Genomic DNA, 11,487 nt, shown 5'->3' on the forward strand with positions numbered 1-11,487 from the left:
CAGTCTTCAAATAGTTTAATATGCATGGGCAGTAATCAACAGGACATGAAACTGGTGCTGCTAATTAGCATTCCAAATCAGCCTTCACATATATTGTAGCATGCGTATTGGACAGTAAGAAGCTGAACATTGGTACATGAGCCGCTTAAAAAAAAAAAAAAAAAAAAGCAATGTTCCTGACATCTTTGGTTGGCTTTGGAAGTCCACATTTCTTATAAAAACTTGCAACAGTTGTGATGTTACTGGGTTATTCATGGCGTATAGAGCTGACCTTTGGTTGTCACATCATTTTATTGGAGGTAAAAAAGTGAAGTTTGTAATGGGAACAACTTTGCTTTTAGTCTGGCGTTTTGTGGGTTTGGATGGCCTGCCCTTTGAAATGTTTGGGGGTAATTGTTGCAGGTGCAAAGGAATCCCACTGGAATGCCCTCTCTCTTCATGTAGCAGGTGTGACAAGTCTTCTTCCACGCCATCCAGTGGATGCCATTCTGGGGATTCTGGCTCTAGTATGGCCTTCTGGCTTGATGGGGTGAATTTCTTCAAGTTATGGGGGCTTGATTGTGACTCGCTACAGTGCTCTCCACTGATGGCCAAGGTGTCTCCATAAAACATTGGATCTGCATGTGAGGAGGGTGGCTTGTCTGTCAACTCCTTATGCGGCTTTGGTTTCTTGTCTCTCTTTTGAGGAAGAAGAATGCCACTGACAGGAGCAACTCTGTCCCAGCCCCGCACCTACAGCAACACAAAATGTATTTTTTTTTAGTTGACTGTCATCCAAATTCAACTCGGTAGCAATCACCAAATCATACAAATGCACTTACAGCCTCTTCCCAACCACAGTAGCAATGATACTCATGTGGCTCCAGATCTTCTAAAAAGGCCTCCTCACTCATGTCAAGCAGGGCATCGACATGAATCCTTTGTGCTTTGTAAAGCTGCTCCTCAGCTGCATCTTCCTGATCAAGAGTTCCTTCATCTGATCCATTCATACCTGTGGGATCCTTTTTGCAGGATAATAAAAGGTTATACATGATAAAAATGTTCTAAAAAAAGAATTTAAATGGTCACTAATCACATCTAATTTTTAACAAGATGAAAAATATGTGACTAACAATTATAGATAGAACAAAATTGTAACTAGGGATGCTGCTGCCTGTCAATCGAATACCATTCCCCCATTCCGGATCGATTTCTCGAGCCGTTTTCCCATTATATCCAGAAGTTATATTAAAGAAATGAGAAACTGGTAAAGTCTTTTATTTGATTGCATATTTACACATGATTTCACTTGACATCATTAAGATCTAGTGGTCATCAAAACAATTGTATATTGCTAAATATATATATATATATATATATATATATATATCCATGGCACCTTTATGGTCTTTTCAATTAAAGTGGACATTATGGAACATGTATGGGTTATTCCAGAATTGGAGGAACTCACCCAACACCCAAAATAATCCATGCACAAATACAGAAATGCACATGTGTAAATTATAGTTGTTCTGAGACAAAATGTAACTAGCTGTAGTAAAAGTGATTCCTAAATACTATTTAAAATAAAATTTTATTTTTATCTTCCATGTGATTGTTAAAACATTGTTTTAGCAGACATCTTAAATAGTAGTAATTATGCTCTGAATTTCTCTCAACATACACAGGACCCTCTTAGTAAAACATTTGAGCCATCTTGACGAAAAGAAAAAAAAGTTTGTGACATAGCAGAAATTACATCCATTCACCATTTTCTATACCTCTTATTGTCATTATCTAGCTAATTGCCCTGACCATGCGAAGACCTTGGTAAATTGTCTCCTGTTAATGTTTTTTTTTCAATGTATTCAACAATAATGGAGTGTTTCCTCAGACCAATGCGACCCTGTTCCTCATGATCAAACAAAGGTTTGTTTTTTTATTATATACTGTAGCTAAGTTTTTTTTTTCTTGACCAGTTAGCATAGCAGCTAACGCAGCTAGCAAGTACTTGGACAAAAATTAAAATTAGCATTGATTTGCAACCCCATTACAGAAATTAGAGAAATACAAAAATTTAATTAGTAACAAGATTTATTCTGTAATGTTTATGAAATCCTGTATGTTTTCAGGTCCTGTACTATCTGTAACAGGGTTGCTACAATCAGCATAATGTATATGACAAATTGCAAACTGTGCTGTTGATGGTTGAGTTCAATGAAATAAATGCTATGCTGTTTATTACCCTGTTTTTTTTTCTTGAAAACGGGGCAATAAAATATTTAATGGTCCTTTTTTTGTCAAACAATGTTGGTGGCCAAATTGTCCTCCAATTCTGGAATTACCATTGGAGGAAACTAGTTTTTTCCAATCGTTGTTATACTGCGGTTCAAACAAATGTTCAATGAAAGCAATGCTTTTACGCTGATGGGAACCTAATAATTAGAATGCACAACATGCTTTTAATTTGCAGCTCACGTGAACATTATCAGATGATAAGCACGCCCGAGTCTGTGCAGTTACCAATCATAGAGACACACACTTTGATGAACATTACACAATAAACAATTGCAGTTCCACTTCATGTTGCAAAGAAGCCGTTAAGTACAGCGGATGCATACATACACGCAAACGTTCTTGGGTGACAACAGCCGTGATGACGTAATCTGGTTTTAAAACGTTTCGGGGGAGTGACGTCACGTCCAAAATGCGCAGGGTGTTTGTCGAGCTCGATTCGCCACATATGGCGTGACCGGAAGACAAGGACGCATGACTAAAGTTTTGTCAAAAGCTTTAAACTCGAACGAGGAAGCTGTTTGTTGAAGCACTTCCAAATGGACTGTTTCCCCCCCCCCCCCCCCCCCCCCCGAAAGGTTCAGTCAGGTAGATTTATTTAGGTCGTGTTTCTGATATAATATCTATAAGGCCCAAATGTTTGTGGATAGCTGCAGTAAAGCGCATAAATCACGTTTTACACCATTCTAGTTTTGTTGTTTGGAAGTGTGTTCCTCGTCCACATTCTGGTAAGTACCAAAGTTGACATTTTCTTGGAATAATGTCATTAGTTTCAAATAATTCGTCTTTATTGCTTTCTTAAATGAGTACTGTATCACATTTTTTTTTTAATGTGTGAATGTATTTATTTTTTTAAATCGTCAGTTTACATAGTACAGTATTCGAATTTTCAATGGATTCCAACTCAATTCAAAAACAAAATGTGTGCCTTTTCTTTTGTCAGTCCAAACAATTGCTTTCTCTTCTGCTGAATTTTGGATGAACAGCACATTTTCTCATTCTCAAAAACTGTCACAAGAAGTATGAATACTGAAATAATGACGATCTCGTCTCATTTTACTCGCATATTGACTTACTCACTCAAGTTTGAAATCTGGGTCTGTTTAATTGAACACAAAGCTGATGTACTCACAGGAAGCATGAATGACAACAGGTGGCTGCACAGTTTAATTGTACCTTCTGCCATCTAATGAAACAACATTGCTCTGCCTCTCACTGTATGATGCTGTATTTGATAAGCAAAGCTATTTGTCATGAAAAAAAAAAAGGGTGAAAATTTAATAATTTCCCGCAGCACTCCTGATGATCTCTCACAGTACACTAGTTTGCCATGGCACCCTGGTCAGGAATTTCTGGTGCAGACTGCACTCATACTCAGAGCTGTCTAATATTTTGCTGTCCATTATGCGATGCTGTTCAACCTTTTATTTGTTCCACTTTGGAGGAAAGAAATCCAACAGGTAACTTAAAAGTGCTACGAATGGGAGCGTGGGGTGGTGCGACTTTATGAGGTGATGTTGCATTTTGAGGTATACATGGCAAATTACCTCTAAGGGATTTTGACAAACATTTGTAAGTCTGATAACAGCATATGGTAGTAAGAGTTCCCTTAAACAATAAAACACTACAAGAGATGCAGATCACACATTTATTTTGTTTTATTTTGTTCAAGTGGCCAATTGTGGCCAGTTACTGTGCATCTACTCATTCTGTCATAATAATAATTTCTCCCAAATTCTCACACACAGGTGTGATCACAGCTGATGAGAAATGTTCAAACCAAGCAGAAACACAATCAATCTATGACTGGAAAGCTGTTGGACAGATGGGGAAGTTGAGGAAGATGGAGTTCAAGCAGAGTTGGAAGCAGCAGAAGAGGAGGTATGTAGATGTAGACAGCAGGCAAAGATGGGCTAAATACCAAAGAATTGAATTCAGAATGATTGTATGCGAGAACAACGAGCAAGGAGTTTAGGTGTGATCTGAACATTTGAGAGAGGTGGATTAGAGCTTTTTGATTAATACAGATTAATACAGTGGAGGGCAGGCGCTACATAATGATTTCACATGTTTCCTGTTTAAAGCAATATTCTAACTGGACAGTGTTAAGCCTGACCCCTTTCAAGGAAGCTAGCTGACCGACCCTCTTGCAAATGGTTTCATGGACTATTTTCCTTGTGAGACTTTTAATCTTTCTTCCGGGTCAGCACTTTGTCCGCCTGTTGAATGTTTCATGTTGTGGATTTTTTTTTCCCACTGCCTTAACTGAGACCAGAGAGACGTCTCTTTTAACCCTTCATCACACTGGCTTTACAGATGCACCCCCACTGGCTAGATGTGATTTTGGATGCTTTTGACAGCTTTTAAGTATATAAAGAATGTGCATTCCTCATCTTTTCATAAGTGACAACCAAAGTCAAATTTAATGATTATAGGTACAGTTACCTGACTTTGCTATCTGTAAAGGTACATGATATGCTTCATCGCCTTTACATTTAACCTACCAAATGTAACAAGGTTCATACGGTCTTCTTAGAATTAATACTGTTTACGGTTCCCCATTCTTTGTAGATGTCAGAAAAGGGGTTTGATTTATCTTGCATGTTGCAGAAACAATTGTTAGCTTCATCAGAGGACCTAAAACAGCTGAACAAGACGCGTCACAGTAACATCATGTGACACTGTTGCAGAAACATGTTAGGTGAATAAAGACTTTTTTTCCATCATATACACAGACCCTTAAACAGTAATTCACCTACCAACTGTCTGAATAACTTTCTTCTGCACCCCGTTTCGCTTCCTATTATACCCTCCTTTAGCTAGATCCATAAACTTGAGTTAGTTTTTAATGTGACATAGGAGCTTGAATTGCCTTATGCTGCCATGAGCTACCAATGCGATACAGGACCAATCCACAGCAGTCCGAAGTTCGGAGACTTTCTCCAATTTCTGCTTACCCCAGACTCTTGGTGTCGGTAATATTACAAAAAAAGTATCCGTTTTGTTTTTTTAAACCAAACTAACGGTAGCTTTGTATTTTTTTTTTCAAAAGCAATGCAAACAATACATTGAACATTGCATTCTAATGTTCACACAATCATCCAAATTCAATGGTGTTTTAAGCTACCATGGATTTCCCAGCAATGTTGAACTCATGGTTATTGCGCTGTCTCGGAATCTGCTTTCCTAAACACTTGCAGTGCATGAAAACATTCAATTAAAAGTAGAACTACTCGTTAAAGGAAGAGATCAAGGAATTAAACGTTACATTTAATTTGGTTTACAAACATTCGCCAGATCCAATGCCGACATTCTAAAGCTACCCATACATATTGTGTAAAGGTCATGAATAAATCTGACACATTTTGTATTCAACTGTTTTTTTAACATCACATATTTTGGCTATTTAGACCTCCATAGATTGACTGTCTAACATGGACTTAGTATGAAAGTGTCGATTTCATTTGGAAAAAAAAAAAAAAACACTTTAGTTTTGTCATATGAGTGTCTAGAAAAGGCTCCTCTTACAGTGACTTCTGTTTGACCCAGTTTTGTATCCGCTTTGTCCCTATTTGGCTAAGACCGCCCCCTTTCCTCTTATTGGTTGCCTCCGTGTAGAGGTTTATGTTAACATCACTGACTCGAGAGCAGGAAAAGGAAGGCGGAGATCTTCGCTAGTGAAGTAGATAAGCTTGAGAAATTCGAATGACCTGATTTCAGGTCTCTCAGTGGGAAAAAATGTCTGGAACTCCGAATGCATGCACAATTTAAATTTACATCTCACAGGTTTACTGAGGCACCTTAGAGCTAATATTACATCCCCCAATATTAGAAATAAGTTGTTTGGGTAAAATATGGCACTGTTAAAATAAATAAATAATATCTTTCCTTGGTTTTTGTCTGAATAATCTGCTCTGGGGTGAAGTGTAAACTTCTCACGACGAATACTCACGAGCCACTGCTTCAAACTCCTTCCAATTTAGATGATGATGTGAATACTGGGACTCAACAATCATCTGTGCTGCCCCCGGCGGAAAAAAACCCAAAAAACCCTTTCAAGGCTATGAAAAAAAGGGTAAACTGTATTATCAATAGATATGATGTCACGGCACAATGTGCAAAGAGCCCATTATGTGTGCTGAGGCCGGCAAAGACATTTTGTTGCTTCAATATAAAATGTCAAATTAAATGGCTTGATTTCCAAAGGTCCTCAATGCTTCAAAAGAAAACAAGGCACATTGTAATGTCAATCTGTATAGTTTTGTGTCAGTGACAACAATGGCTGTGCTAGTTCTTTATCTACAAACGATAATGTTTTAGGATTGCAAATTTCACTGTTAACCATTAGTGAACTGAACTTTGTAACATTGAGTTTTCCATTTAAATAGACTCTGCTTTTACACTCAAGTGCTACTTTTGACTGCATGAGAAAATGACGTGTGATCCCATGACAGTTTGTGGCATATTTTTACAACATCATTGACAACAGAAATAAAAGGAAAAACAAGAAATCTGCGAAAAGAGCCATTGTAACTTTAGCATGAACGTCTGCACTCACAATCCTTGTGGCATGCAGGTTGTAGTTATCTTGTCCGTCAAACTGTCTTTGAGTTCCCTTGTGTGTTTCACTTTCGATCCACAGTGTGCTGCCGAGTGACGCTGTCGCCCTGGCAACCCTTCTTTTGCCGCCTGTGACGTAACAAAGTGGACGGGGCGCAGGCAACCCCGCTGCACACAAGACGGCGGCATGACACTTGTCTTATGCAATAACAGAGCAGCACACACGAGGGATTTCTCGAAAACGGTCCGGTAACGATGCAGTTACTCCATCTCACACTCAACGTGTACTGTGACATTATGTCCTAAATGTGGGAACCATCTTGTCCCGAGCGAGGCAACGTTCAGATCCGCACGTAGACTTCACAGTGAGCCCGCGCTGCGTTTTGACGTCATATACCACAGTATCACGCGAGAGGGCGATCTCCACTCAGTGGAAGTGTACTTTTTTATTTATTTATTTTTAAATTTTGAAACATCAAGGCAAGTGTTTTGTTCCCCCCACCCCTTATTCGCCGCCTCTTTTATACGTTTAAACTGGCAGATCCGATGGAGCAAACAGCGCTCAACAAAACTCGCGCCAATTGGTCCCGGGCGCCGCAGTCGAAGTGACGCAGCCGCGGCGCCAATCCGCGGGTGGGATACTGGCACCCGAAGTCTCGGTCTCCCCAGTCTTTGGTCTCCGCAAGACCACCGAGTCGGGCTCTGCAGCGCAGGGGCTGCAGCGTTGCATGGAAGCGGAGCGCGCGCGACCCGCCGCGGACATGCTGCCCCCGAAGACCTGCCTGCCCAGGAACTACAGCTGCATCGCCGGACTCTTCGGCAGCCTGGCTGCGGCGAATCCTCGTCTGGAAGATGGCGACGATTTTGACATCACGAACGGCACCCGCGAACCCGCCGACAGCCCCGTGGTGGACGAGAGGCCGCGCGGCCGGGAGACCTTCCTCAAGCCCCCGCAGAGCCCCAGCCTGCGCCGGCGATGCAAGTCTCTGCCCACTCCCACGGAGAGAGCCAAGTTGGAAATCTCCCGCAGCAGAAGTCCAACAAGTCAGAAAAAGGTGCGCTTCGCAGACTCTCTCGGTCTGGAGCTGATCTCCGTGAAACACTTCGACGACTCTGACGAGCCGGAGGTGCCGGAGCGCATTTTGGCCAAGTTACCTAAATCCACGGACGCGAACCGCATGGCCTCTACGAAATTCCCCCGACCCCCGGCCCAGTCTGTATTCATGGAGCTGCAGTTCACCAGCCCGGGCAACCTTGCCGACTTCGAGCAGAAGGTGCGGGAGGTGAAAGTGCTGCTGGAGAGCGTCGAGACGGACGAATTCAGCCTGTCGGGCTTCGTGCGCGTCTTGAACCTGGCCTTCGAGAAGAGCGTCTCTTTGCGCTACTCCCTCAACAACTGGATCACCTTTATGGACAGCTTGGCGTCCTACGTGCCCCACTCGAGCGACGGCGCCACGGATCGCTTCTCCTTCAAGGTGGTCATGCCCACCTACATGGAGAACGGGGGCACGTTGCAGTTCGCCATCAAATACACAGTCGACGGCGACGAGTTTTGGGATAATAACAACGGGAGTAACTACAAAGTGCGGCGTCACCGGTTCAAGATGTCCCCACCGAAGGAATGGGAGAACGGATGGATCCACTTTATTTAACCTCAGCCACACGCCGCGTGCGTAAATTGTGCGTTCGTTGAAACCCCCGGGTACCTTAAAAGTGACTAACGTGTACAAATGGGCGTTATTAGTGTGTGCATGGGGGTTAAATACACGCAGTATCAAATATATACGTGGCGTGAGCATTTGAGGTGCCCTGGTGAAGAGTTAATTTGCCTTGATGTCAGGGCTCTGCACAGCTCGGTGCCCTTTGGGAGGGCACGTCCACGTTATGTAACGTGGAAACACGTGAGGTTAAAATATACCACCGCTCATTCATCTATTATGTCATGCCATTAAATGCCTTTGTAAAGCATGCTATGGGAAGCAGTGCATTGATAGTTTTGATTTTCTCACTAAGCACCCCCCCCCAATGATTACATATTTTGTTGCCATAGAACTATTCCCCCGAAATATCTGCATTTTGGCCATTCCATTGTGTTCATAGAGACTAGATTCTGTCTAAAAAAAAAAAAATAAATAAATTGTGTTGATATTGCCTCAACTCATTCCCTTTTGCAAATAGTGCAAGAGGACATGTAGACCAAGAAATTCCTATCTTTTGAACATTGAACAGATAAGTATATTTTTAACAAGTAGCATGTACTATTAGTACTTTTTTTTTCTCCCAACTTCTAAGCTATTTTTCACTGGTGATTGTTTTCTTTGCGTTGTTGTCAAATGAAGAAAGCAAGTATAAAACGTCACTGTCTTTGAAATCTTTGTTGTCCATCACTGTTGAGATGCAGTGCAATGCTCTCCAATATCGTCCACTAACATTTATATCAAAAGTTTTCCAAACTTTTCAGCTCACATTCCAAAGTAGGAATATGGCTCCCCCTTTGTCCCGAGTTTACTAAAATCTATCCCTTGACAAAACATTGATTGATAGACTCGACGCAAATTCATGACAAAGAATGTTAATTTACTCCAAGAAAAGATGAATAGCAACTTTGCAAGAAATTGGCTGACTGGTTTATCAATAAAGAAAATAAATCACTTGCGGCATTTAAACTATGGCTGACCCCCATAAAAATGTACTTCTAACCGAATCTATTTTGTGTCCCAACCAGAACTTTGGCAATCCCTTCCTTTTTTTAATTTATTTTTTATTTTTTTATATATAAACAAGAGATTTCTATTCACTTGTGAGTTGTCTTCCAAATTCCACTTCTTCAGCTTTGCTCTCATTTATATTGTTTTCAGTCTTGCTCACATTTGGTGTGTCGTCGTGTGCGATGCTATCATAGTTGTCTGTAAGTACAAGTCAGCACTTTTTAAATTCTCTGTCTCTGATCTGAACATTTCTTTGTTTACATTACAGCAGTCTCAGAGGGTAACTCTTCATTTACTGATGCAATCTGGTTGATGTGGACATAAAAAGTTTTCCAGTAAGCACTTAGCTTTTAGAGCACTTCCACTGTGAAGCGCCCAATCCATTTTTGAAAAAAAAAAGTTTCCTGGTTCAATATTGGACTGCTAAAATGAGAGCTAAGCATTCTGGGACAACGTTTGCCTACGTAGCATTGTCATGCACTGTATGTTATTCAAATGTGATGTGGATGTGCAAAGTTTTTGCTCTTTTTGTTAAAAGTGTATTTGCACATTGTTCATGTTTGTCGAGCCCGCCCAAGCATCCATACAAAGTAGCAGAGTTCAGAACGTAAGAAATGCATCAATATCAGTTTAACAACATGTGTAGTAAACCAAATTTAAAAAGCAACTCTTTGTACAGTTCATATTTGACTGTTTAATTGGCGATACTAAGACATTGTTTCAACATGCTAGCCAGCTCTTATTGGTGAATCCCTAATGAAGGGCTGTTGTCTGAATCAGATATTCATTTTAACTGCTTATATTATGCTTCTCATCCGAGCGCACTGATATATGTATATAAATATGTACTGTATTGTCAATGTCTCATACTGAATGTCTTCATATTACTGTTTGCAATGCGTGTACGAAGCATCTTAAAAGCAGATTATAGAGATGCAATTGGTTCAGTTTTGACCTGTGAAGTTTCAATACAAAAACCCAACTTGAAAGCACACTAGTAGACCTTGAAATTATTAATGGGAAAACATGAATTGAGAAAATTTGAAATTCACAATGTAATTGAACTGGGCTCTTTTGCACCATTGCAAGAGTGCGCCACCTTACTGTTATAAGAGTTTACGAAGAAGAGATGGAACCTTGTAAGTGCTTGTTTGTGGGGGGGGGGGGGGATGTGATTGCAGAGGGTTGGAAATATGTCCAGTGACACTCGCCAAATGGACTTTGGTCTATGGTGACAAGTATGAGTGACTTGAGATTGTAGCTGGAGCTGGGAGCGTTCACTCGGCGCCACCTTTATTGCACTTTGAGGGAGGATGCGGAAAGAGACGGTTGATAGTATGTACATGGGGCAATAGCTTTTCATGTGAAAAGTGTTGTAATATGGTCCCTTTTTTTCTTTTTCCTGCCTTCTCTCAATTCACTGCTTTGTTCTTTCACCGGGGCTTGAAAACGTTGGCATGTTTTTTGTTTTGTCAAATTTGGGAGCATCATCCTAGTAATTATTTTCCTATGCAACCATTTTATCGTAAATGTTTTGTCTCCTGAATGTTCACCATGTTTGCATGCATGCACAACTGAAACAAACCTTTATTTTTCTGTTAGTTTAACCACAGAACCACTATTTTATTAAATAAATGCTCAATAAAAATGTTGTAACAAATACTCATGATAGTTGTTCTTTTTTCCTCTGTAATCACGCTCAATCTATACACTGGTGTGTTTCATAATGGTATTATAAACATCCATCCATTTTCTGAGCCGCTTCTCCTCACTAGGGTTGCGGGTGTACTGGAGCCTATCCCAGTTATCACCGGGGAGGAGCCGGGGTACACCCTGAACTGGTTGCCAGCCAATCGCAGGGCACATATAAACAAACAACCATTTGCACTCACATTCACACCTACGGGCAATTTAGAGTTGTCAATTAACCTACCATGCATGTTTT

General features: G+C 40.7%; 1 protein-coding gene and 1 long non-coding RNA gene across 5 annotated transcripts; one reads left to right on the forward strand and one right to left on the reverse strand.

Moving 5' to 3' along the window:
• Positions 1–153: 153 nt before the first annotated feature.
• Positions 154–6,959, reverse strand: LOC133474389 (uncharacterized). Of its 2 annotated transcripts, none has more exons than XR_009787485.1 (3): positions 6,833–6,959; positions 822–1,001; positions 154–732 (listed from the first exon to the last, which is right to left on the reverse strand). It is a non-coding gene; the product is annotated as an uncharacterized LOC133474389 (long non-coding RNA). The 2 variants fall into 2 exon arrangements; XR_009787486.1 differs by lacking the exon at positions 6,833–6,959 and adding an exon at positions 2,605–2,754.
• On the forward strand, positions 1,393–11,204 carry LOC133474386 (protein phosphatase 1 regulatory subunit 3E). Of its 3 annotated transcripts, none has more exons than XM_061766072.1 (4): positions 1,393–1,908; positions 4,023–4,155; positions 6,917–7,083; positions 7,376–11,204. In XM_061766072.1, the coding sequence occupies exons 3-4, from the start codon at positions 7,022–7,024 to the stop codon at positions 8,484–8,486; spliced, it is 1,173 nt and encodes a 390-aa protein (XP_061622056.1). In that variant the 5' UTR covers positions 1,393–1,908; positions 4,023–4,155; positions 6,917–7,021; the 3' UTR covers positions 8,487–11,204. The 3 variants fall into 3 exon arrangements, with proteins under 3 accessions (XP_061622056.1, XP_061622055.1, XP_061622057.1); XM_061766071.1 differs by lacking the exon at positions 1,393–1,908 and adding an exon at positions 2,635–3,002; XM_061766073.1 differs by lacking the exons at positions 1,393–1,908; positions 4,023–4,155 and having other exon boundaries at positions 6,940–7,078.
• Positions 11,205–11,487: the final 283 nt, after the last annotated feature.

Source organism: Phyllopteryx taeniolatus, chromosome 2 (genome assembly GCF_024500385.1).
Source record: "Phyllopteryx taeniolatus isolate TA_2022b chromosome 2, UOR_Ptae_1.2, whole genome shotgun sequence".
Classification (NCBI taxonomy): domain Eukaryota; kingdom Metazoa; phylum Chordata; class Actinopteri; order Syngnathiformes; family Syngnathidae; genus Phyllopteryx; species Phyllopteryx taeniolatus.